The sequence below is a fragment of the Culex pipiens genome, chromosome 2, assembly GCF_016801865.2.
Source record: "Culex pipiens pallens isolate TS chromosome 2, TS_CPP_V2, whole genome shotgun sequence".
Taxonomy (NCBI): Eukaryota; Metazoa; Arthropoda; class Insecta; order Diptera; family Culicidae; genus Culex; species Culex pipiens.
In genome coordinates, this window is record NC_068938.1 from 34,524,271 (window position 1) to 34,549,175 (window position 24,905).

At 37.8% G+C, this 24,905-nt stretch overlaps 1 protein-coding gene across 2 annotated transcripts in view; it reads left to right on the forward strand.

The window, feature by feature from the left end:
- LOC120415703 (protein expanded) overlaps positions 1–24,905 on the forward strand; it is an 88,782-nt gene that overhangs the window by 54,997 nt on the left and 8,880 nt on the right. The window contains exons 1-3 of one of the 2 annotated variants that reach the window (XM_039577296.2): positions 12,871–13,141; positions 19,266–19,400; positions 19,572–19,717. In XM_039577296.2, the coding sequence (XP_039433230.1) occupies positions 19,309–19,400; positions 19,572–19,717 (238 nt within the window). In that variant the 5' untranslated portion in view covers positions 12,871–13,141; positions 19,266–19,308. Of the gene's footprint in view, positions 1–12,870; positions 13,142–19,265; positions 19,401–19,571; positions 19,718–24,905 lie in introns of those variants that run through there. The other variant, XM_039577297.2, reaches the window with a different exon arrangement.

A 24,905-nucleotide genomic window follows, 5' to 3' on the forward strand; every position in this document is an offset into this window, starting at 1 on the left:
CACGTGTGACAAAACGTCCTCTTACTAAATTCCCTTTAGCCAAATTTCGCACTTGCAGGGTGTGTCAAGAGTACACGATCAGATCTGATTTTTATGAAGAGTGACTGTGGGTCTGTGGAGGTCAAAAGAAGAGTCATTGAAAGCTTTGCTAGACTGCCAGGAATGCACCCCCTAACCCGAGCAAACCGGGAATACCAAATTTCGGTATTACTTGGGCAAATAACAGGGACCTAAATGTGCCCTTGATTGCCCAGTAATAGATGGTAAAATGCCATAAAATCATGCCAAAGTCTTGTCTGTGGAAGGACACAGCAATACCATACCATGTTATTCCAAGGGTAAAATAATACCTCAAAATAAAACCATTTCAATACCAAGTTGAGGTCTTCTGGATTTTTGAACATTGCTTGAATACCAAAACTTGGTATTGCCATGGTTTTATTTTTAGGTATTCCAGCGCCCTTGGAAAATCAGATTTTGGTATTCCTATGGTCTTCCACATACATGATTTTGGTATGATTTCACGGTATTTTACCATCTATTAATGGGCAACCAAGAGCACATTTTGGTTGCTGGTATTAGCACAAGTAATAGAGGTGGGCAAAACCGCTCTTTTTTAGGAGCCGCTCATTTTCGTTCGCTCTTAAAAACGAGCCGCTCTTTGAACCGGCTCTTTCGCTCTTTTTTCAAAATTTAAATGAATACGGTTTTTTTCAAGAATCGTGTGATTTTATAAGTTATTTCACATTGGACTTTTATAAGAGTGCGCTGACCACGCGAACGCGCTGTCTTGTTTTTGCATGCTCATTTTCATTTCTTTTATGTCGCTGTTTGTGTGCATGGGGTGATTGGTTATTATAACTTATTGGACATCATAAGTGCAGTGCTTCAGGGGACGCGCAGTCCTGTTCTTTTCGCGATAATTTTCATCGTAAATGATCGTAAAAATTTATTCCAACTGGCATCGATCGATTTTATGACAAACGTCATTTATTTACTATTTTTGAAATTTGCTCGCGTTATCTAAATTGTAAAAATATACTGATAAGTCCAGCCCATAGCACCACTGCTCGGCTGGCACGCGTTCGATAAAAAAAAACTTTTTAAATGATCAATTATCTATCTTTCCGCAGCCGGCTGCCTAAGATTTAAAATTTTCAACCGATAAACAAAATGCTCATGGTCACATCACTGCCACTCGTGAATCCTGACCTCATACCCATCTACTAACCCCCTCAAAACTCATGTGATACTTTGTCGGAGATGCAGTCGATTGGGCGTTCTCTATCACTCAAGTATCGGACTAACATTCCCATCCACTTCCCCGTGACCCTACCACTGGTCGTGTCCGGCGCCGGTATTGATCAGCATGATAGGGGCCTTTGAGAAGTTGCGAAGCGAGGAAAGATAGCTCCCACTTATCTTCCACGGCTCGTGGATGTAACTTCTGGAGGTCCTGGTCAATAACGGAGTAGCAACTGCGGGTGGGCACCTATGCTTATGCTTATGCTTATGCTTATTTCACATTGGACTTTTATAAATTTTTCCATACCAAATATTTTTTGAAGTTTATGTCCCTCAACTCTGGCCAAAGTCGCAAAAAAGATAATAGCAAGACATTTTAATGAAAAAAGAGTTTAAAAATGCATTTTGCACATCCCCATTAGGTTCATTAGTTTTCAAAATATCGAAGTATTGATAAACTTTTTTTAAACCGAAATGCTTTTTAATTTGTTTTCAGTGGATAAGATTTCTATTTTCATTAAAATTTGAACGTTTTTTACTTTAATGAACTATCAGTTGCACACTGAAAAGTTTATTTAATTTTGTTTAGAAAATCGTATACTTTTGGGATTAATTTTTATAAGCATTGACATTTTTGAAATTGCATTTTCAATTCTCAAAAACAAATTTAATGTTACATTTTTCGGAAATACAATAAATTATATTTATAACAAAAATCATGCCATATTGAAACGGTTCTTTCACAAAACCGGAGTTTAAAAAAGAACCGCAGTTCTTTTTTTGTGAGCCACGGTTCGTTCGCTCTTTTCAGTGAACCGGCTCTTTGAGCGGTTCGCTCTTTTTTTGCCCATCTCTAACAAGTAATATCAAAATTTGGTAATTTCATACCATTTTTTGTACAGCAGTTCCAGTTAGTGAAAAAAACAGAAATGATCCATATGAAAACGAAACTATTGGCACTACACCCCCCGGGGCATGGCCTTCCTCTAACGTGGGATTTCTGCTCCAGCGCCTCTGACGAGACAGGAGAAACCGGGACCGACGTTTTACTTCACCATCCGATAGAAGCTCAGTGGATAAGGCGGGAATCGAACCCGCGTCTCATAGCTGATCCATATGCAACAGCCAAATCTACTCACCTGAAGATTCCATGTTGTTCTTAGTGACCACATCGAATGCATTTGTCATTGATGAACGGCCTGTGCTTGAAGTTCTTGAAGATTCTGAAAAATAACAAGATTGAACAATAAGGGTTATTAAAATAAACCTGGAGTGAAATTCACCAAAATTCAATAATCTGTCGATTTTCACGTTATTCAAAGTATTTGGTAATCCCAACTTAGAGAAATTTAAACGATTTAAAAAAATCTTAGCGGGCGTAGCAAACATTTTTGAAAATCAGCTTTAACATTTTTGGGTTGCAAGTCATTTTAGCGCAAAATTATTTATCTCGTCAAAATTTATCAAAAGAATTTCCCATAGTTTCAGAGGAATTTTATGTAACCTTTCAATACCAAAATAATACCAAAATGTGGCACCCTGCCTTTTCCACAATTTCAAGTCATTTCTTTAGGGGGAATATCAAAAATGATTAAAATCAAGTTGGAAATTTCCGGTTTTCAATTAAATTCGCTTTGAAACATCATTTTAGCGCAAAATCAATTATTTTGTCAAAATTGGTCAAAATTTTCCCATAGTTTCAGAGGAATTTGATAAAATACTGTAATACCAAAAGAATACTAAAATGTGGTATGCGACCATTGACAAATTCTGCAATTTTGCATTATCAAAATAATACCTTAAATTGGTATGATACCAAATGTTACTCTTACATAATCCTTAAGACAAATTTTAAAGGGTCCAGGAATACCAAAATATGGTATTGATACCAGAGAAAGGTATTATTACGCATTTCCCTTGTTATTTACCCATGCTCGGGAAGTGTAACGCTGGCTCCAGGGTCTTCTAGAGATGCCCTAAACATCAACCGACGAGTAGCTACTCCTCTCCGTATTTCAATTATCGAGAACATCCCGCCACCAACAACGCCGCCGAATGACATGTGGGGCGATGTCGTTGAGCCCGAGCTGGTTCCGGAGAGGCGCAATGCGTGTCGTATTCTACGGAATTGATGCGGCGATAAAATTCTTAGTACGAGTCAATGAGCTACACCACATCGGGAACTCTTCAACGATTCGTCGCGGAGGTAAAGAACGGCTCTTTCGGATCCTGTCATGAATAACGTCATGATTCGAAATCCGGACACTTAGTAGCATATCATTTTCGTTACAGCTGACAAAAAATCATGTAATAAGTTGTAAATGAAGAAATATCATCAGAATGTAGCATTAACAGTCAGTATTAAGAGAATGCATGCAAAATATGTCTTTTATAGCAATTTTTCATCAGAATTTGAAAATTAAAATGACTTGTTGTGCTTCGAATCCCGGACACTGATAAAAGCTGATTCGAAATCCGGACACTTTTGCTTCGAATTCCGGACACTCGTTTTTGCTAATGAATCACACAATTTTGGACTGAAATGTTAGTGAATGGCATTCTTTAGGTCTCAAATAAGCTGTTAACATCAAAATAATCGATATTTTATATAAAAATTTGCTAGAATTTAAGGAAATCAAAACATAAATTTCTGCTTTGCCTTTCCGGTGCTTCGGACGCTTATGAAATATTTCACGTGAAATGTTTCGCATTTTTGGTAATCTTGTAATTTAATTTAATTTAATTGTTTTGACATTAACTACAGCGTTCAAACAAACTTGAAATGAAAGTTGATGTTAGAATTCATCAAATAACACAGTTTTGACATTCATAATGCGAACTTATATCCAAATTATTAATAAAACAAGATGAGGTGTCCGGGTTTCGAAGCGTCCGGGAATTCGAATCATGACGTTATGAACAGACAAAAAAAAAGTATGCTGGAATGTGCGTTGCCTCTTCTGATGCACGGGAGGAGAAGGATGCAGCACAGCAAGAGCGATGGAAGGCATCGTTCGCTGCAGGAATGCGCTTGGAACGCATCGCGAGCTGGCAGGCATGGGAATGTTACGTTACATCGCGAATAGCATCGCTAAGCCATCGAAAGGTTGGGGTAAGAAGGCCCGGAACTCGCAATGGTCCTCACAAAAATCTACGCCACGAATCGCGGTGATTTCCCATCCCTGACCGGCAGCATCGTCCCACCGAGCTGTGGGAGAGCTGTTCGGGAGTTGCGGGTGGTGGCAGCAACACTGGATGATGGCACTGTATCCATATCGAGCAGAGTTGAAATAAATAAACCGTGAAATGCACCAAATGTTAGTGCTGCTGCACCACCAGGCAAAGGAGGGGTGGAGAGATCATCGGCCCAGATGCTTCGCATTCCACACATCACGGGTACCCGGGCAAGAATTATTGTAATGGCAGCGAGAAAATGATGGCCGGGGCGGCATTTCTGGCGAGATATAGGCCGCGAATTGAGCATCCACCACCCGAAGTTGCCAGGGCGGTTTTGGCTTGGAACACATTCCGTGGATACGCACATTTTTATGGCTTCGGCGTAGCGAAATCGATCATGTGGGTCAAGCATGTTTGGGAGGTTGGGTTTTGGGTGATCTGAGAAAATGAATTGCTTTTGAATTTTGGTGAATGTCCCCGATTTGCTCGACTAATTTTCACTAAAGGTGTTTTTAATTATCTTGCAATGTCAATGCAATATAGATCATTCTCTCTCAACCAGTTTTTCGAAGCTTTCAGTTTTTTGCTTGCTCTATAACTTTGAGAACAAAGGATGAGTTGTTTGAGAGTGTAACAGGTAAACAATAGGTAGCTTAAAATAGGCTTTAAATTACACAAAATTTTAATCTGAACTCAAAAATATTGTTGAATTTGCAATTTAAAGGCCGTATGGTTGACGAAAGATCCCTAAGAAAGTATAAAAATAAATTGACTGATTTTCGAATGTTTGTTTAATTGCACACCACACACAACACAAACACCTTTTTGAAATCAACTTTGTTGACACTTCCTAAATTTAAATTCGGTGATATTTGGTCAAAATCTGCAGAAGTTGAATGTTATTCAATTGGGGTTTCCTATACAAAAATCAATTCAAGGTTTCAGGAATCGACATTGTCTTTACTTCTTTGTAATTTTTACTTCTTAGAAAAAAAATGCTTTTATTTGATGGAATCCTCTTTAAATAGCTTGCAAGCCAAATTTTATTTTTTTTATATTTATTTTAAAAAATTTTTTTTTGCAAATGTTTGTCGATTCCAAAAAAACGAAACTATTGGCACTACGCCCCCCGGGGCATGGCCTTCCTCTAACGTTGGATTTCTGCTCCAGCGCCTCTGACGAGACAGGAGAAACCGGGACCGACGTTTTACTTCACCATCCGATAGAAGCTCAGTGGATAAGGCGGGAATCGAACCCGCGTCTCATAGCATCATCGGGATCGGCAGCCGAAGCCGCTACCCCTGCGCCACGAGACCCGATTCCAATACTTTTTAAATACAGATGAGATATAAAAAACAACCAAAGGATAAATTTACGCAAAATTGGTCAATAAAACATACGTATCGTGTTTCGATCGCAAACTTTCGCGCACATGGCACGCAAAACCAGTTGGCCGCGCGCGTACGCTTCGCTGGTGCTCTCTCGATCCGTCAATTAAATTATAATCTAAACGAACCAAAACAAATAGCCAAACTACAGTGGAATCCCAAATTGGTCACCTCCATAAGCCAAATCCAAATGACGTCAATGCGCCCATGCGCCGTTGTTTTCTGGGTGATGAAATCTCCCATTTCACTGTCAGTTTAATTTCCTTTTTTTTTTTGCCCCGCTGGTGTCCGATATTATTTTCAACACGCTTGTCGATACCCCTCTCCCTGTCACAAAATGCACTACCACGGCTTCCCCCTCCCCTCCCCCAAGAAGGTTGACGCTAAACTCTTGCAAGAGATGCCCCCCTAAGACATGGCGCACCGCACGAACCCGCGACCGACGCTCCAAACTGACAGACCTTGATGAAATACCAATCCGAGGTGCGTCATACCCTCGGACAACCTCAGAAGAGGCTATACACGATGAACACGCGACATACTGCGTCCGGATCTTCGCGCGCAGAGGTACCCCACCCTTTGCGGGTCACGTCAAGGCGGGAGAGCGGCAGACCAGGTCAGAAGAATCTGCCATGGCTAAAGACCGCGGACGGACCACGACGAGCAAACGAAAGCGCAAGACAAGAAATTCGTTACGACCCGACCTGCAGTGCTGTCGTGGAAGATCCGGGCCATCAGAGGAGGAGAAAAAGCCAAGAAAAAATGTGGCTTTTTTCTGGTATTTTCTTTCATTCTGCGTGTTCAAGGAGAGGAGAACGCTGAGTTGATAATCTTTCTTTCTATCCATCATCTGTTGCCGCGAGAGTAATACGAGGAAACTTCTGCGGTTGAAGAATTTGATCATGGTGGAAACTGAACAGTGATGTTAAAAATTCTTTGCTTTTCAAGATTCTTTGATATCTCATATTAGTGATAATGGTGGAAACTTGTCTTATTCCAACACCTATGTTTCTAATAAAATCTTTTACATTTTAAAAGGGCACATAAGCTTTACAATTAAAGAGTCATCCTTTCGATCAAATGACAGTTTACATAAGGTGTCAGAAGGATGCACTATTTGTTAAAAAGCCTACCCTTTTGAAATGAAAGCCACGATTTGCACTCCAACTCAATACACTCCAACGAATTTTACTTGCAGTTAACTCAACACAGTAAGCCTGGCCACTGAAATGATTATTATGTTTCAATGTATGCAATGCAATATGCCGTACTGCAAATTGTCGTTGTCGTGTTATCTTAACACACGTGCATTTTGGGCCAAATTGAGTTTAGAACGCCATATTGTGCAGCCTCACCTTTTGACCTTTACAAATCCCAAGATTCGATTTCAATCCTAAGATATTCAAAAAAAACAAAAAGGCTCCGTGCATTTTTGTCACTCTTCATATGAAAGAAGTTTCAATCTTGTCGTGCCTGAAAATTAATGTAAGTGCGACAATTGGCCAAAGGGATTTCAGGTCAAAACGCGATTAACACAGGAACGAGCTCAACTACCGTAAACATTTCTAGAGTTTTTTTTTTATATTTCATATAAACATTAGACTGGCTCGTCGAATATATGGAAAATTTAAAAAAAAAAACATCAAATTAAAGCAAAACATAGTTTTTTATGCCTTTTGGGCCTCAAAACAACTCACTAAAATTGGGAGCGATTGGATGCGTCCACAGTTTGCGCAATGCATTAAAATTTTGTATGGCAATTAGTATGGAAAAACCCTCTTTTTACATTTTGATTTTTATCATTTTTATTTTCCACTAAAGTTTTCAAACCAATTCAATAGAAAATTCACTAAAACTTTCTCGATGAAAGTATTGTGCTATCTTGCTTCTGTCAAAAGATACAGCGTGCTCAAAACTGGTCTAAAACGGGATTTCCGAGCAAAAAACACGTTTTAGACCAGTTTTGAGCACGCTATATCTTTTTACAGGAGCAAGATAGCACAATACTTTCTTTGGGAAAAATATAGGGGATTTTCTCAATTATAACGCTATTGTGTTGGTTTGAAAAATTTCGTGGGAAATAAAAATGATAAAAATTAAAATGTAAAAACGTTACTTAATCCAAACGTTAGGTGGTTGGTGCCTTCCTCACATTTAAAGGGTGCTATCCAAAATGCAAAAAGTGCGTAAATATCACTTAAGTGCTTATAACTTCTGATAGGGATGTCAGATCTTCAATGTTTTGGACGCGTTAGAAAGGTCTTTTGAATACCTATCCAACGATATGTCGCATGAGAGATCCGGACAACGTTTTCATCAACATATCTGAGATCCGGCCTCCAAAAAGCGTATAAATAACACTTAAGTGCTTATAACTTTTGATAGATTTGTCAGATCTTCAATGTTTTGGACGCGTTGGAAAGGTCTTTTAAATACCTATCCAACGATATGTCGCATGAGAGATCCGGACAACGTTTTCATCAACATATCTGGGATCCGGCCTCCAAAAAGCGTATAAATAACACTTAAGTGCTTATAACTTTTGATAGATTTGTCAGATCTTCAATGTTTTGGACGCGTTGGAAAGGTCTTTTAAATACCTTTCTAAAAATGTATAGGGTAGGGGACCCAGTTTTCGCCCTGCTCCAGTTTTCGCCCACCTACTGAATTTAATCTGTATTTAGCAAACTCATACCGTTTTTTGGTTGAATTTATTATGCAGGTTTACATATTCATTCATTTCTAGTACTAATTGAAACTTTCCCAATGAATTTCTATTGTTTTTTAAGTTTTTATAAGCTTTTCAAAAAAAGCCTTACTGCAGCCGCCATATTTTTGTCAATTTAGACTACAGCGGGTAATAATGTTAATGAGGGAAAACAACTCATTTTGTTCGAAAATAATGTGAATGAATAATTCATTAGTTCACTGTATGTCTGAATTTCATGGAAATTTAGTGATTTACCTGTTTTAAACGTTTACCAAAGGTTATTTCAATAAAATAAAATGGGCGATTTCTGGGGTCATGAAAAAACATTCGATCCAATTTTCGACCAGAGCGAAATCTAGTATGGTGTTTTAAGATTTTATCTGGAACCAGTTTTCGTTTGCCATAAAAACTTTTCTAATCGCAGCGAAGTGTGCTTGAAAATATATTTGGAACATTCTAGATTATTTTTTAAGGTTAAATAATTATTTAAATAACTTTCATTCATAAGGAGTTTTGGTTCAAATGTTGTAAAAGTTTACTGGTACATAGGAGAACAAATTAAGCAGAGGATGGAGAAGTAGTTACGGAATCGACGTAACACCTTATAATGTGGCCCTCTTAAACCTTGCGGTTTCGTCAACGGATCCACAGGCGTGTATCGTTCTTTTTGCGACAAGACTCCGCCTCCCGGGTCTCCTAAGTGTGAAGGTATGGGCACGGGGAGAGGGCACCGAATACCTATATTTACACTTAGAATTTTTTTGCGTCCGCCCCGGGATTCGAACCGGCGACCTCTGGATTGTGAGTCCAGTGCGCGGTCCGATTGTTCCACACAGGCAGAGAAGTAGTTACACATGTGCTTTAATATTTTTATTAAGAGGTACTCGATGTTTTACATTGAGTAAATTCAGGAGCAAATGGGTTAAAGCTCCCCTAACAAAATCAACAACAACATGGAGCTAATTGTAACTGTGTGCCCCTTGGGTAAACAGGGACACATGAGTTCTATCACAAATTTTGATTCAGTCAAATTTTTTAAGTGTGAGTGAGAACATGTTTTGGTTTTAGTAATAATAGACAGAGAATCTCAAAATAAGTAGGATATCTAAAAAAAAACTCCTGGGATTTTTTGAACCGCAATTTATAATATGTACATTTTGTGCACATCAATGAAATTTAGCTTCGGGAACATGTTGTGTATCAATATGAGACCATATTTGCTTAGCTTTGTGTCATAATTTCATTTGATTTCTTGATTTTTGTCGTGGGCGAAAACTGGTTCCAAGGGTGTGCGAAAATTGGATTTAGGGGGGCGAAAATAGGCTCTTCAGAGCACTTTATTAAAATGCAAAATTTTATCAAAAATGAATATGTAAAAGATAAAAACCTTGTGGAAACTTAAAATCAAATAGTTTATCAACGTTCTACAACAAATAGAACCGAAAACCATAAATTGTCATCAAATTCTCATCAAATTTCCTAGATTGCCACTATAAAGTGGGCGATTTCTGGGTCCTCTACCCTAGCATGGCAGGTTTTCTTACAAAAACCACCCTTTTTACAATCTTCCGGACTTTTGTTAAATTCGTTTTTTTAGCATAACTTTTGAAGTACTTAACCAAACTGCATAATTTTTAATAGCGACTTATGGGACCTCAAGACGGATCGAATGACGCTAAAACGGACAAAATCGGTTCAGCCAATGTCGAGATAACCGAGTGACAATTTTTTGATCAACATCCCACCACACACACAGACATTTGCTCAGAATTTGATTCTGAGTCGATAGGTATACATGAAGGTGGGTCTTGGAGGTCTAATTGAGAAGTTCATTTTTCGAGTGATTTTATAGCCTTTCCTCAGTAACGTGAGGAAGGCAAAAAAGGTACTTCCATACTAATTCCCATACAACTTTGAAAAACATATTCTGAAAAATCGACCATCTCTAGCCATCCTAATAAACATATGAAACACAATAGTTTACAGGACCTTTAAAAAAAGTCTAGATTTGTAATTATAACTCAGGACTTCGGCAACCAAACTAACCAAACATCGGGAGAATGTACAGAATGGTCTACCAAATAAAACGTGTTTGTTTTTGTTCAAATTCCGTGCTCTTGTTTTTGTTTATTCAACGTCAAACATTAAAACGCGCTCTTTGTAACGAACATGCGACAAGATAGCACGACAACGCCATGGTAAATTTAGATTAGATTATAACCGAAGCATTACCATATCTGCATTTGATAAACTCTTAACCTATCGGCAAATATAATTTTGAGTGTTTTTCAAAGTGGTGCCACCCTGTTACCATTTTTCATTCGACCAAGAATCCAACAGCCCGCGGGATCGATTTCAACCGAATGCGCGTCCTCACGTCCTCGGTAGATGTAACATGATCGTTTATGAAGAGTTTTTTTGATAATTATTAGGCTTAGTGATTTTTCACGCTCGAAAATTACAAATTTCACGGGGACCTCAATTTCAAAACACCAAATTTCACGCAAAATTCGCGGAACTTGAAAATTGTTTAAATAATTGTTTAAATAACACAGAAACTACTTTTTATGCTTCATTAAATATTATTCTTCAATGAACTAGAAAAATCTTCACTAAATTTAAATGCGACACAAAAAAAATCTCCAAATTTAAAAAAAAATAAACCTCCTGGTTTATGGATTGGCTCTATATTTATTTTGAAATACGCGTAGGGCACGCGTATTCTCATTAATTGAACTGCTCTTTTAATATTCGACTTTAGTTTATTTTCGCTAATTTGCATCTGTTATATCATTTTACATTTTATTGAATTTCATATCAAAGCAAGATTTAACAATCTTGTCCAGTCAAAATTAGCTCACTTTTCAAAAACTAAATTTAAAATCAATTTGCAAAAAAAAAAAAAAAGTTAACAAAATCGCTTTTTTTTTATTTTAAAGTAAACAGAAAAGTTGTATTTTTTTTACTTTCACGGGAATTATCCACCGAAATAAACAAATATCGTTAACATAAACAGGCCAAAAAAATGTTTTTAAAATGTGATTCCAAAGATAGAATAAAAAATTCTTAATTTTATTTTGAATAAAACAAAACTTAATTCTTTTAATTTCTTTCAAAACTATACCTTTAAAATAAAATAGCAGTATAATTTTTAATACATCAATTGAAAATATTACCAAATTTATTTAGTTTCTAAAAAAAATAAAAAATCTGAACATTTCTTTAAATGGTTCATATCAACTTGACATACATATATATTCAAGCTTTTTAATTGAAAACTAATAAAATTTAAATAAATAGTCTTTTGGATGAAATATTTATTAGGTTGGTACCCTCATATTTTAGAAAATTGATAAATTTCACGAATTTTACGCCGTCCACGAAATCGTCAAAAATCACTATCCCTATATTAGTAATTTAACCAGGGTATTCACTCGCTTAATTCTACAGCAGTTCACAAGATTGTTTTTATTCATTTTTGAGTTTGATAAATTATTTTGCGAAAAATCGTTACATTTTCACACAAACATAAAATTTCACGGGATTTCGCGGAAAAAGCCAAATTTCGCGGATTTCACGCTGTCCGCGAAATCGTGAAATTTCACTAACCCTAATAATTATCAATCATACGTTCGCTCGCGACGGACTTCCAAGCTGGACTCGCTGGAATTTTGAGGCCGCAGCTCGCGCGCACACACACGCCGTCTCTCAAAGGTCAAACTTCCTTTTGTGGTAAATGAGCTGAATAGTTTCCACGTTGGCCGTGCGTTTACGAACGTTTTTCTTCCTCTAAAGTGTGGTTCTACCCTCGGGGCATCCAGGTCCAGGTCGTCGGTACCTGTCCTTAGAAGGTCTCCGCCCGAAAGCTGGCCAAACGGGCAGGTCTGGTGGAGCAAAATAAATATATTACTCGACCAAAAAAATGTAATTATCACTGGAGGTTCCCCTCTTGGCGATAGCCGTGGAACGTAGATTCTTCGCGTTTCCCTGAAAATCTGGAGATTCAAGCCACGCGGCGTTCCGCGACTACCTCCTGACTTTGAGAGCTTCTCCTGGTTGTTTCTGCTGCCGCTGCCTTCTGTAGCGTTTTTAATAGAGCGCGCACCTTCGTTTTGTTTGAGTTTACTCATAAAAGTTACACACGGAGGAGACCGATTTGAAGGCCAGCCGCATTCCAGAGCGATCCGCTGTGCCATGGCACGGCGCGTATGTATTGGTGCGATCGCGCTGAACCGCTCACTGAGCGCGCGTGCACGTTCTCTCTCTTGCGTTGGAATGCCGCTCTCTCTCGCGTTGACTTACGCTTCGTTCGGCGCTCTCTGCGGCTTGGCCAGCTCGCGTAGCGTTGCGCGCTCTCACATAGTGCTGCTACCCTCTAGCTGAACGGTACGCGTTCGTCGACGCTCTGACACGACAGAGAAACACACACGGAATTGACCGCCGTGGCCGCGCCGCGCGTATTGGGGCAAGTGGATCCATTTTGGAGAGTCGCGTCGAACGATAGAGGAGATCCTTAAGTGTGTGAACACTGTGGCCTGTAGTGTGATTGGAACGAGTTTAGTGGAATTGGATTTCTTTTATTTTTTTTCCTGTTTGTCGTCACCCTGTGTGTTACAGTGATGTAAGTGGTTTCGCGAGCGTAAAGCTCCGAAAAGTTAATCTTATGCTAAGCGTGTTTGCTGATGAGGGGGGCTGTAAATCTGCTTTGAAAAGGGGTTACGGAGCTGCTGGTGCTGATACAGAGCTAGTTACGTGCTACGATAGTGCTAAGCGTACGGAATTGGTGCCAGAGCGCTGGATTTGGAGGCATTTTCGAATGCGGAGTACTTGTGGAATGTGTGCATGATCGTGTGTGTTTGTGTGCATGCTCGTATGAGAAGACCTGTAATTACTCGTGAGGAATGCAGTCCGCTCAGCGATGAGCCCTGACAGTGATCCCGAACAGCGCTGGAACCAAAAGTGTGTTTTGTGAATGTCGAGGCGGATATCCGTCTCTCTCGCCAGATTATTGCAACTTTTTTTTTCGCTGAATGAAGCAAAATTTTACGACACCTCGTTCGGTTTAGCTCGTCGCTATTCACCACAGAGTGCTGAAGCTGCTCGAAGTTCGGAATCGGTTGAAAAGAGAACGCGCGTGCGGTGATCAAACTCTCGGATAGCGCAAGCAAGCAAGCTGGCAGGGCAAACCAGCGCAAGCAAGCAAAGAAGACGAAGAAGACAGAGAGTGAAGCAGAAGAAGAAGAGGAAAAAAGCTCGAGACGCATTCCATTCGCGAATGAGAAGGCACAGCGGGGCAGAGGAAAAGGTCCGAAGAAATTGGTGTGTTTGCTGGCTCGCGGCCAAGAAGAGGCATTTAAAGAAGCGAAGCTAGACGCGCGCGATGATGTTGATGAGAGGATCCTGGTGAGATGATTCGTGAACATCGCGCGAATTCGTCGCTGTGAAGCTTCACGTAGAGCTGGCTCGAAGAAGACAGGACTGCCACGAGTGGTTCTGTGTGACTTGCAGGCATGCAACGGGCAGTACATAAAAAAACAGCATAAGAAGAGAAGATCGGAAGATCGGGCTTTCGGTGGGGTGTGTAACACCGGGAGTCTCGGGGGTCGTTAAAAATTTACGACGAACAACGACACAACCACCGCACAAGGAGTAACACCGGTAGCCCGAAGCCGGGGCCCGGTCAGAAGACTCCTCGAGTGTCCCCGGGGTTACTTCGCGGTGCGCGGAATGACCAGTGGCACTTGGGTGTGTGTGTGTGCGGTTGCTAATTACAACTCTTTACATGTGCTGACGCGGTTGTGTTGGCTACTGTTTGCACCGATGTACACTTGACTGTGTCGAAGAAGAACAAAAAACTAAGCAGATTTATGCACCTGTCCCGTGCAGTAACAGTGATGGCTGGAACTGGGAAGAATTGTGGTTTTCGTGGAGCTGTGATTGTAGTGTTTCAAAAGCAGTAAAATTGATTAGAACAGGTTTGGAAGCAGAATTGAACGAGAAGCTTGACAATTCTAAGACTCAAGCAGAGGAAATTATCTACTGGATATAACAATAATTATTTCCTGATGGACTCTTAAGCTGATATTTTTGTCCATGTTTGGAAAAGCCAAAAAAAAACTACACAAAAAATTATTTATGAAAATAGCTTATCCTTAAAATAATTGGATTCTTCTATTATCCAAAATACCATAAAAATAATCCGGACGATTCAAAAACTCTAAATCCTATTCGGTTATTGGTTCAAAGAATTGTAATGCTATCTTTAAAATTAAACTCATTTAAATTATTTTCGGCACTTATCTTTTCCTAACATCTTATTGAAAGCTTTTTGCAAATTATTTTATCTCAAATCTAGGCGTTTAGTAGTATGTTCTATGATCTCAAAAGCTCATCTGCATTTAAATTAACTTAGTTAACCCCTTTTCGCCCAGTGCAAATTCGAGATTATTTTCATTTTACATTACTATTAGACACTTTATTGATCAAAATTGATGAATTTTGAATGGCTGACGGATAACATTCTACATAAAGCAGTCCAGATTGAAAAATCTTTTCGTCGTCATGATATTTTGTTTTTGAGTTAAAAATGAGTGGTGCTCTAGATCAACCACTGTCAATAGAGAGTTAAGGAAGAGTGGTTAGACAATTGACCGGTAGTTTGCAAGGAGTTTTGAACAATTATTCGTGCCAAAATTTGATCCCTAATTTCAAATTGCACATAATTCATATCTAGAATTTGTTTCAACTACTTAAATTTGCGGAAAAAATATTTTTTTTTTTTCAACTTAATGATACCGTAAACTGAAAACATTGTTTATTTATTATTAATGTTTTTTTGGTCCTAATCCAAATTTGGAGGCTCTTGAATCATACAATCCAACGGTTTTAGGTTTAATCAAAATTAGGGATATTCTCATTTGTCCCCAATTTTCAGCTTATCAGCAAATTTGAATTATAGCTTCCAAAAGACGTTCACAGTTTTCAAACATATGAAAAACCATGAATTAAGCCTATCAAGGAACTAGCTGCTGTTAATTCCTGTAGAATTATTCGAGAAATACATAAAGTTATATAAATAAAATTCAAACTAGCCCTCAATGTCGATCCTTAGAAGATGTGTTCAATATTCAATGCATAAATCATAATTTTCTATCGTAGATAATTGTTTTTTTTGTGAATGAAATGGTAATTTAGCAAAAAAAATAATTTGATTGGAAAAAAAACTACTTTTTGAAACAATTTACTTTGTTCATTTGGTTTGAAACTTGCTTGCAGGTTTAGTTTACAATTAACTATTCCACATGTTTTCTATTCAACCCTTTTTATGGTGTTTTTCTTACTTTTCACATCAAATTAAATTACTGCTACCCCATTTCAGTTAAAATTGAATGGTTGGTTACCTATTACCAATGCCAAATTTTCGATTATCCAAAGTAAATTTTTTCCAAGGCCTTCGGATGATCGAGTATGGACTGTACTTTCCAACTAATTAACAAATTGCACAGTAATTTTCACAGGTCAAACAATGGTTGGTAGAAATTGATGTTCGAAAAGTTTGCTACTAAGGAACATTATGAGCTTTTTATTCTGACTATATTTGATGAAAGAGCGATTCACGTTAGCTTCTTTACCATTATATCTGAATAATTGGGTACTTAAGCTCAATGTTTATTTCGACATTCAGCTTAAGGCCGATGCAAATTTTTTTAAAAGTTTTTCTCCCTCCCCCTGGTCAAGGAGGTGCAACAAAATAAAAAAATATATAAAAATTGAAATCACAGCCGCTATTTCAATATTATAATGGAAAAACCAATGGAAAATGCATTAGGGTAGAGTAGTCATCAATGAGACACGGGGAACAATGATAAAATGGCTCTCACAAGTCGTAGTTTCAACCAATCAGGCTCATATTTGGGGGAAAGGTGTGTCTACTGGATACACGTCTGCCATAATAGTGGCTTTAGTTATGGACGCTCCCTTGACAAGTTATTCATAAATGTTTGATTCTGGGGTGTAAAAGTAAATTATGGACAAAAAATATTTTTTCGTTCGTAGGCTGCCATTTACACCAAAACTAATATTTCTTCAAATTTCTTTCAACGTTCCATAGGGATTAAGTTGGGCTACAATGTCCTTTCATTAGATTTGGCCAAAATTCTGAATATACCCAGAATCTAGGGCTGTCTCATTGTTCCCCACTCATTTCAGCCCATGGGTAACAATGAGACACTTTGATTTTTCTTCAATAAACTTTTCAAAATCGATGGAAATCTTTCAAAACATGAATTAAAAGTGATTTTTGGCATATTTATAGAGTTTAAACTTCATTTAACCAAAAATACAAAGTTATTTGGTATTAATATATGGATTTTACAAAATTTAAATACTTTTTAGTGTAACTTTTGTTGATACAAGTTTCATGTTGGCAAAATTGCTCTAAAATGTTCAAGGCAAGTCACTTGCAATGGAACAATACAAAAACATGATGTTTTGCTAGAAAAATGTTGATTTTCGTAGAGTGTCTCATTGTTCCCCAGCTGTCTCATTGTTCCTGCCAAGTGCGTCTACAATGAGACAGTTGAATAACTCTGGCTGTAGACGTCAGATCGATCTCATATTTTGGTCAATGTTAGAACACATTAAAAGAAAGATAATGCAACTAAAAGCTCATTAAAAAATGCTGATGAAAAAATTAGAAAAATCGTTTAAAGTTGAAAACCAAAAGTGTCTCATTGATGACTACCCTACCCTACACTCTTGTACAGTTTATATGCAATCATTGACTTTTGACTTATGAAAAATGTAAGATCTGACAAAAAAATTGTTTGCGTCTTTGTACATCGAAAATACACCTAAATAATTTTTGATTGACTCAAACAGGCAAACATGATTATAAACCAAAATTTTAAAACAAAAATTTTAAATAAAAATTTTTACCAGCCTAATAAGACAGGCCGAGAACATTTTTGGATCATGATTTCAATGACAATTAAAAAAAATCTACTTTCATTGTATTAATCGACTGTGGCGTCATAGACCCAGCGAACCAAGTATTTAAATTGATCAATTATAAAATGAAAATCTTAAATCATTAAAATTTAAGTCGCTATTTAAAGTATCAAAACATCATCTGGGAGATAACAAAAATTACTGCATACTTAATTTGATAACAAAAAGTGTCGTATATTAATAAGTAAGCCCAGAAAACTCATTTTTTTTTTCAAAGCATTGGCCAGGTCACATGAAACATTCCATATCATCAAATCCAACCCAATTATAAAAGTTTTAATTTCCAATCCTTAAGTGATTGAAAGTTGAATGAAACATGAATAATTTACTTTTTGGGTGTAGAGGCTCAAGTTGCTCAAATCAATTAAATTTTGGCATAATTTTTTGGAAATTTCAAACGTGCAAAAAAATGTTTTTTATTTCGTCTACGAGATATTTAGATCATTAAAAGTAAAACCCCTTACACTAAAATAAAAAAAAGTACCAAATTCCAAAATTTTTAGAATTTTGCCTCTTTTTTATTTAGTAATCCATAAATCCCAATAACTAAATAAGAAAACCAGGCAAAATTCCTAAAAGAAAGAAATTTTGTATTTTTTTATTTCAGTGTACTTTTTTAGATTTTTCAACAAAACACTCAGAATTTCACAAACTCATTCAATTTGTTCCCGTTCTGACTACTGCAACGTACTCAATAATAGTTCCTCACCGCTCAAACACATTGTCCGGTGCAGACAGCTGCAACCTGTGTGCTCCGATCGCACTCGCCATCCTTTTTTTGTGGTCCTCCTCCAATCTCAAGATGCTACCAACCAGCAACCGTCAAGAACCTAGCGTGCACATGTGCTGCTGGTCCTCGTCGAACCCCCCGACATAAAAGCACTCCAGCTCACGCGAAGCAACAGCGCGCGATCCAAGGGCCTCTTCGAAGAGAATAATAACGCGATAATAACAATAAAAAAAAGAGCAGAGCCCAAGCCCAAACCACGATCACGCTACCAAGAACGCGCGACCAACGAGTCCAACAGCAACAAAAAACGGATCCACATTCCTTTGGTTTATTACCCGAAGGGATGTAGGAAAAAACCTCTTTTCACAACTCACCATCTGTTCGTGTTCGCTGAAGAGGCTGCCCGTTGTGGTCAGGTCTTCGGAGATCTTCAGAGAGTGGAGAAAACTGAACGTGAAGAAAGACGAAGAATTCCATCGCTGCTGCTGCGTCAAGTTCGCTGAAGGCGATCGTTGCAGCAGTCCCTTCTGAACAGAAGAGGGCATGGAGAGAAAAAAAAGCGTAATAAATGTTCTGAACGTGAGCGAACCATTCCCGAATATTGAAGTTCGGAAAGACAGGCTGCAGCAGCTGAAGGATCTTCTGTGGACGGAATTCGAGGCAACATTCTCCGCGAAGCCCCTTTCGAAAAGAAGCAGCACGAACGAAAGGATAATTATATGGCTGGTGGTTTTCCAATTTCAAGCTCTCCCTGAATTACGAAGAAAATCATCAGCCTTCGTGTATTACTACCGAATTTTCCCTCCCCGATTCAGGTCCAGCAGCTCCGTTAACATCAGGGATATTGAAAAGTTGTATAAGACACACACACACATTCACAAACACAATGTTGAGCGTATAATAACCCCGCCCTCCACCGTCCCACCGTCCCCAAACATTCCAAACCACGAGTGATTTAAATAAAAACCCTCTTTTTCACCCTCTGTTTGCTTTCTCTCAATTGCAGGAACTCTTTCGTAAAAGTTAGTTGCAGCTGGTAACGATGCAGCATGCGAGCTTTTTGCACTGTCAGCGCACCCTTAGAGGTTTGCGCGCCACCGTCCCGCCCTCTACCTCCGGGTACCAGATTTCTAGCCTTAAAGTAAGTAAAAGTCAACGATCGCCCCCGGCACGAGAGGTGGCCTGCCACGTGATTAATCTGTGTGACCTCGTTCGGACGTGTGCCACCATAAATCACCAGCGGCCAGCGAAATCCCAACACCAAACTAATTTGTGTCTTTTTTTTTTGCATTTCTTTCCGCGAATTCCGCAGATTATTAGGAACGCCCCAGCCACGCACCCTGTACTTCCTAGTCGAAGCAAAAAGTCGCGTCCGCGAAGTCTACGCCCAGACATGTCTGCACTTTTCCAAGCAGGGCATGCTGGACACCGAGCTGTTCGGGCTGGCCGTGCTCATCGGTAAGTCAGGCACCTCAAGCCGAAGATTTTGTGACTTTATGAAGGATGTTGCTGCTGTGAGATTTAAGGCTTCTTCGAGGTTGGCCATTTGGCGGCCATGTTTGTTTTAGAAAAAAAAACCTTTGGCAATCTCGTAATTTACTATAAATCATCAAAGTTTTCTTTGAGAAAGTTACTAAATTAGTACCGTAAACTAGGGTGACTTTGATAGGTTTTTCAAATGCCCATCAAATTAATATCTGAACATTTTTGAAAATGTTGAGTATGAAAGCATTAAAGGATAACTTATTATCGATCATATTTGCAAAAATGTGACTGTACCATTGGATGCATCAAAATTAGTGGCCTGATCAAATTTCTATCAATGTCACCCCGGAATTATGTACAAATCTATGAACTGAAGAAAACAATATAAATGATGAAATTTTTATAAATATTGAAAGGTATTTTTTCAATAAAATTGCTCAATTTCTTTTGTCTCAAATTTAAATTTTATTTAGATTTTTCCTAATGTATTTGAATCCAAGCCCAGAGTTGCTCTAAACGCCATACTTCTTTAAAGAAATTACCAAAACCTGAAGCTTCAAACAACAAAAGTTATATTGAAAAGTATTCAAATTACACTAAATCCTTATATCTATACAAAACAACTGTATTTGTTTGGTTCAATGAAGTGAAAACTCAATAAATGTGCCAAAAATCACTAAAAACTCAATATTTTCAAAATTTTCGAAAGGGCGTAATATTGAATGTTTGGCTCTTTTGAAATGTTAGTCTTAATTTGAAATTATTTTCGAAAAGAGCGGAAAATTTCACGAACGTTTCATAATTTAACACTGTAAATCGGACCATTAGTTGCTGAGATATCGACGTTAGAAAATGGTGGGTTGTTTGGGTGAGACTTAGAAAACATCAATTTTCCTGTTTTTTAATCTTTGCATGGCAATATCTCAGCTACTAAGGATTGTATCAGCATAGTTCAAAAAAGCAAAATATAGCAAATTTTCTCAACATTTCAAAATTTTTTTTTTTTTCAGAGGTGGGCAAACATGTGCACTAATTTAAAAAAATTAAAAACTGCGACTATTTTGAAAAAAAAGAAGTTAAAAAATTTTTGAGACCAATATTTCGATTTTTGAGGAAAAAACAGTATTGATTCAAAAATTCATAACTCGATCAAAGATTTTTTGCACAACCTGGAAATTTCTGAAAAGTTGACATTTTATGTCCCCTAAAACATATCAGAAAATAAGAAAAAAAATAGTCTTTTTTTTTCAATCAAGTTTCAGTAACAAAAAGTTTAATAAAAAATCATCAATTTTTTTTACCATGTATCATGTTTTTTGAGTGTACCATACCTACAACTTTGCCGAAGACACCAAATCGATCAAATAAATCCTTCAAAAGATACAGATTTTTGAATTTTCATACATCATTTTTGTATGGACAGCTGAAAAATTTGTATGGAACATTATATGGACAAACTAATGATGCAAAATGGCTTCTTTGGGCATACCAAAAGCACTATAAAAATTTCAGCAAGATTCAAAAATACAAAAATTAAAATTTAAGAAAAAAGATCAATTTTGTAGAGAACTGCTCTGTTATCAAAATGATAGGTTCGTCGTCTGCACGCACTCCAGTCTTTCTTATTTTAGTGGTCATATTGACACAAAAGCCATGTCTAACCAATTTTGCCTACCAGAAACCTGCACTCCAAATAAAAAAAATACGTGAAAATTCAATTTTTAAATCCTACTCGAATAATTTTTACGACTCCGCACCGCACCCCAATTTACGAGTTTCGTTCAAACAGTTCTCAAAACCTTAATTGAAGGCATCGTCAGGAAATCACTCGATAAGTTTACATTCACGTCCTTTCATCAAATTTGGAAATTGATTCCTCTTCCCTTGCTCTTGCTCCACGGGCCCAGGATGGCTGCAATTTAAGACACTGATCCAGTGATTTATAGTGGCAAGCAGAATTTATGTGCACATCTTTTTCTTTCTCTCGACATTTTTTCGGGTGAAACTAATGGAGCGTGCACGACGCTCGATCGTCCCTTAACATTTGAACCTCTTTACAAAGTATGACCTCCCTTGATAGCGATCGCTTCCCCCTCGATCTCGATCATTAGCCTCACGAGGGGGCACGCTATCAGATCTAGACATTCGCCTTTTTTCCGAGGTAAATCCCTGTAAAAACAGCGTTTTCGATGATCGCTTTTCGGGGGCGAACGATGCACAAAATCTCCATCTTGTCATAAATACGCTGGCTGGTACATGTGGCAGATAAGCCATCTCGCGCCCAAGCCCGAACCTCGAAAAGCCATCATCATCGTCGTCGTGGCAGGACGCGGCCCAGGTTGTCGACGAAATGGGTACACAAATTATAAGCGAACGTCGTCGTCGGGGAGAGGGAGACAGAGGAAGAAGAAAAACGCTGGCAGGCAGAACAACAACAACAACAACACCATCAACATCAGCCCAAACGAAAACAACAACAACAACAACGGGTCCAACAGCTACCTGAATTACTAAACACGCGTCTTATGTCTTTTGGATCCTCTCCTGATGCCTCTCGTGAAATGAAATTCCTTTGCCTTTTTATTCATGCTTCGTTTTTCCAACCCTGCTTCTGCTCTCCCCTCCATCTCCTCCTTCTCCTCCCAAAATGCTTCATTTCAGCATCTCGCTGCTGCTTCTTCTTCTCCCTCCTCCATCGCGCGACTCTCCAGGCCGGTTGTTGTTGTTGTTGTTCGATCGTACAATCTTCTTTTGCCTGATCTTTCGCTTCGAGAGCGAGCGCGCGCGCGTTGCCATCTCGTCGTCGTCGCCGCATTCCCTCGAACTCGATTCTCTCTTCCACCAGCGAAGTCTCCAGCTAGCTGGTAGAAGATATCTCGCGCGCCCGTTTATGTCCCGAGGCAAATTTCCTGTTCGACAGCATTCAGAGCCTCGCCCTGTGCCTTTACGGGGACGAGATTCCTCGTTGGCCGACCGGGGGGCAACGGTAGAGATGGTCGAGCGGTTTTAAGATGAGATCGATAACGTCATGATTCGAATTCCCGGACGCTTCGAAACCCGGACACTTCATTTTGTTTTATCAATTATTTGGATATAAGTTCGCATTATGAATTTCAAAACTGTGTAATTTGATGAATTCCAAAATCAACTTTCACTTAAAGTTTGTTTGAACGCTGTAGTTAATACCAAAACAATTAAATACAATAAAATTAGAAGTTTACCAAAAATGCGAAACATTTCACTAGAAATATTTCAGTGGCGTTCGAAGCACCGGGAAGGCAAAGCAGAAATTTATGGTTTCGATTTTCTTAAATTCTAGCAAATTTTTATATAAACTATCGATTGTTTTAATGTTAACAGCTTATTTGAGACCTAAAGAATGCCATTGACTAACATTTCAGTCCAAATTTGTGCGATTCATAAGTAAAATCGAGTGTCCGGAATTCGAAGCAAAAGTGTCCGGATTTCGAATCAGCTTTTGTCAGTGTCCGGGATTCGAAGCACAACAAGTCATTTTAATTTTCAAATTCTGATGAAAAATTGTTAGAAAAGACATATTTTGCATGCATTCTCTTAAAACTGACTGTTAATAATACATCCTGATGATATTTCTTCATTTCCAACTTATTACATGATTTTTTGCCAGCTATAACAAAAATGATATGCTACTAAGTGTCCGGATTTCGAATCATGACGTTACAAAACTTTGAAAAAAATTAATATCAACTGTGGAAAATTGAGAATAAGGAAAATATCAGAGTATAAAATTCTGAGTTCTTTTTGAAAATTTTTAAAAAGTAAGTGAGATTTTTTAAATTTAATATATGAACTTGAGTTTGTAAAATTTGCATTTGTTTAAAAAAATATATAAATTATACTCAAATTTCAAAGCAAATGAAGTAAGTGTTGCAAAAATACAATTTTTTGTCAGGTTAATGATTTGGTCTATTTTTAAGCTAATTTTCTAGTATGTAGTGACTCGATTATCCGAAGGTCTGTACGGGCTTCGAATAATCGAATCATGAACCAAAAAAGTGTCATTTTTTTTATTTCCTTACTTTTACTATCAAATTCGAATTCTGCGATCATATTTTAGTCAAATTTAAATAGTTTATTGCACTAAAAATTCAAAAAAAAACCAATCCTTGTGAAGTTACAGCGGTTTAAAAATAAAAATGTTGAAAAAATAGGTTTTTGATGGTTTTTGGCAATTTCTATATGACAGACTTGATTTTTCAGTCTCGAAAAGCTTGTCCAATTTCCCATAAGTTTGTCTTTTACCACATTTCAATTGGATGTATGGGCTTACAGATATAAGCTAATTTACTACAGTCATCCCTCATATTCGGAACAGTTTACAGATCGGCCAATGTTCAAAAAATCATAGAAAATCGATAATTGAACATAATGATTCGCTTTTACCTTCATTTGAAAGCTGTTTTTGCGATCTTTTGAATGCTGTATCGAACAACTGCAAATTTTAACGTTTTATATCAAGTTTTTGAAGAAATACTTTGGCCCTTTAAATCCACAAATTCGGAACACTTTTTTCTTACGATGTAAACAATCTTTTTTATCGCTCCAGGGGTACATATTTTAAAAAAAAAATAATGACTTCACATTCTGAAACCAATAAAACTCATGCTTAGTAATGTTTTATGAATGGTCTTCTAACTTTTTTTGTGAAAATATCAGTTAAATTCAGGTGTTCCACAATTGTGGGAGGCACAATAACATCCCACAATTATGGAACAGGCAATTTGGAAGCAGCGTTTTGCTGCTCTGAATAAAATAGTCTCGAAATGCAGTTTTTTTTTGTTTTAAAAGTACTACTTATATTAATGAAATAGTAAAAGAATGTCCAAATAAAGGTCCTAAAAATAGTAGGGTCGACAGAAAAGCTGCATTTGGCATGCTTTTGACAAATTATCACAAAAGTGTTCCGAATTTGTGGGTGTTCCGAATATGTGGGATGACTGTATCACTGAAGAAACATTATGTTTTCAGTAATGAGGAATGTAATAAGCTTATATCTGTAAGCCCATACATCCAATTGAAATGTGGTCAAAGACAAACTTATGGGAAATTGGACGAGCTTTCCGGTAAAAATATTTTTGCAATTCCGTCGTGAAACTACTTACTTTTCCTGTCATTCTTGAAC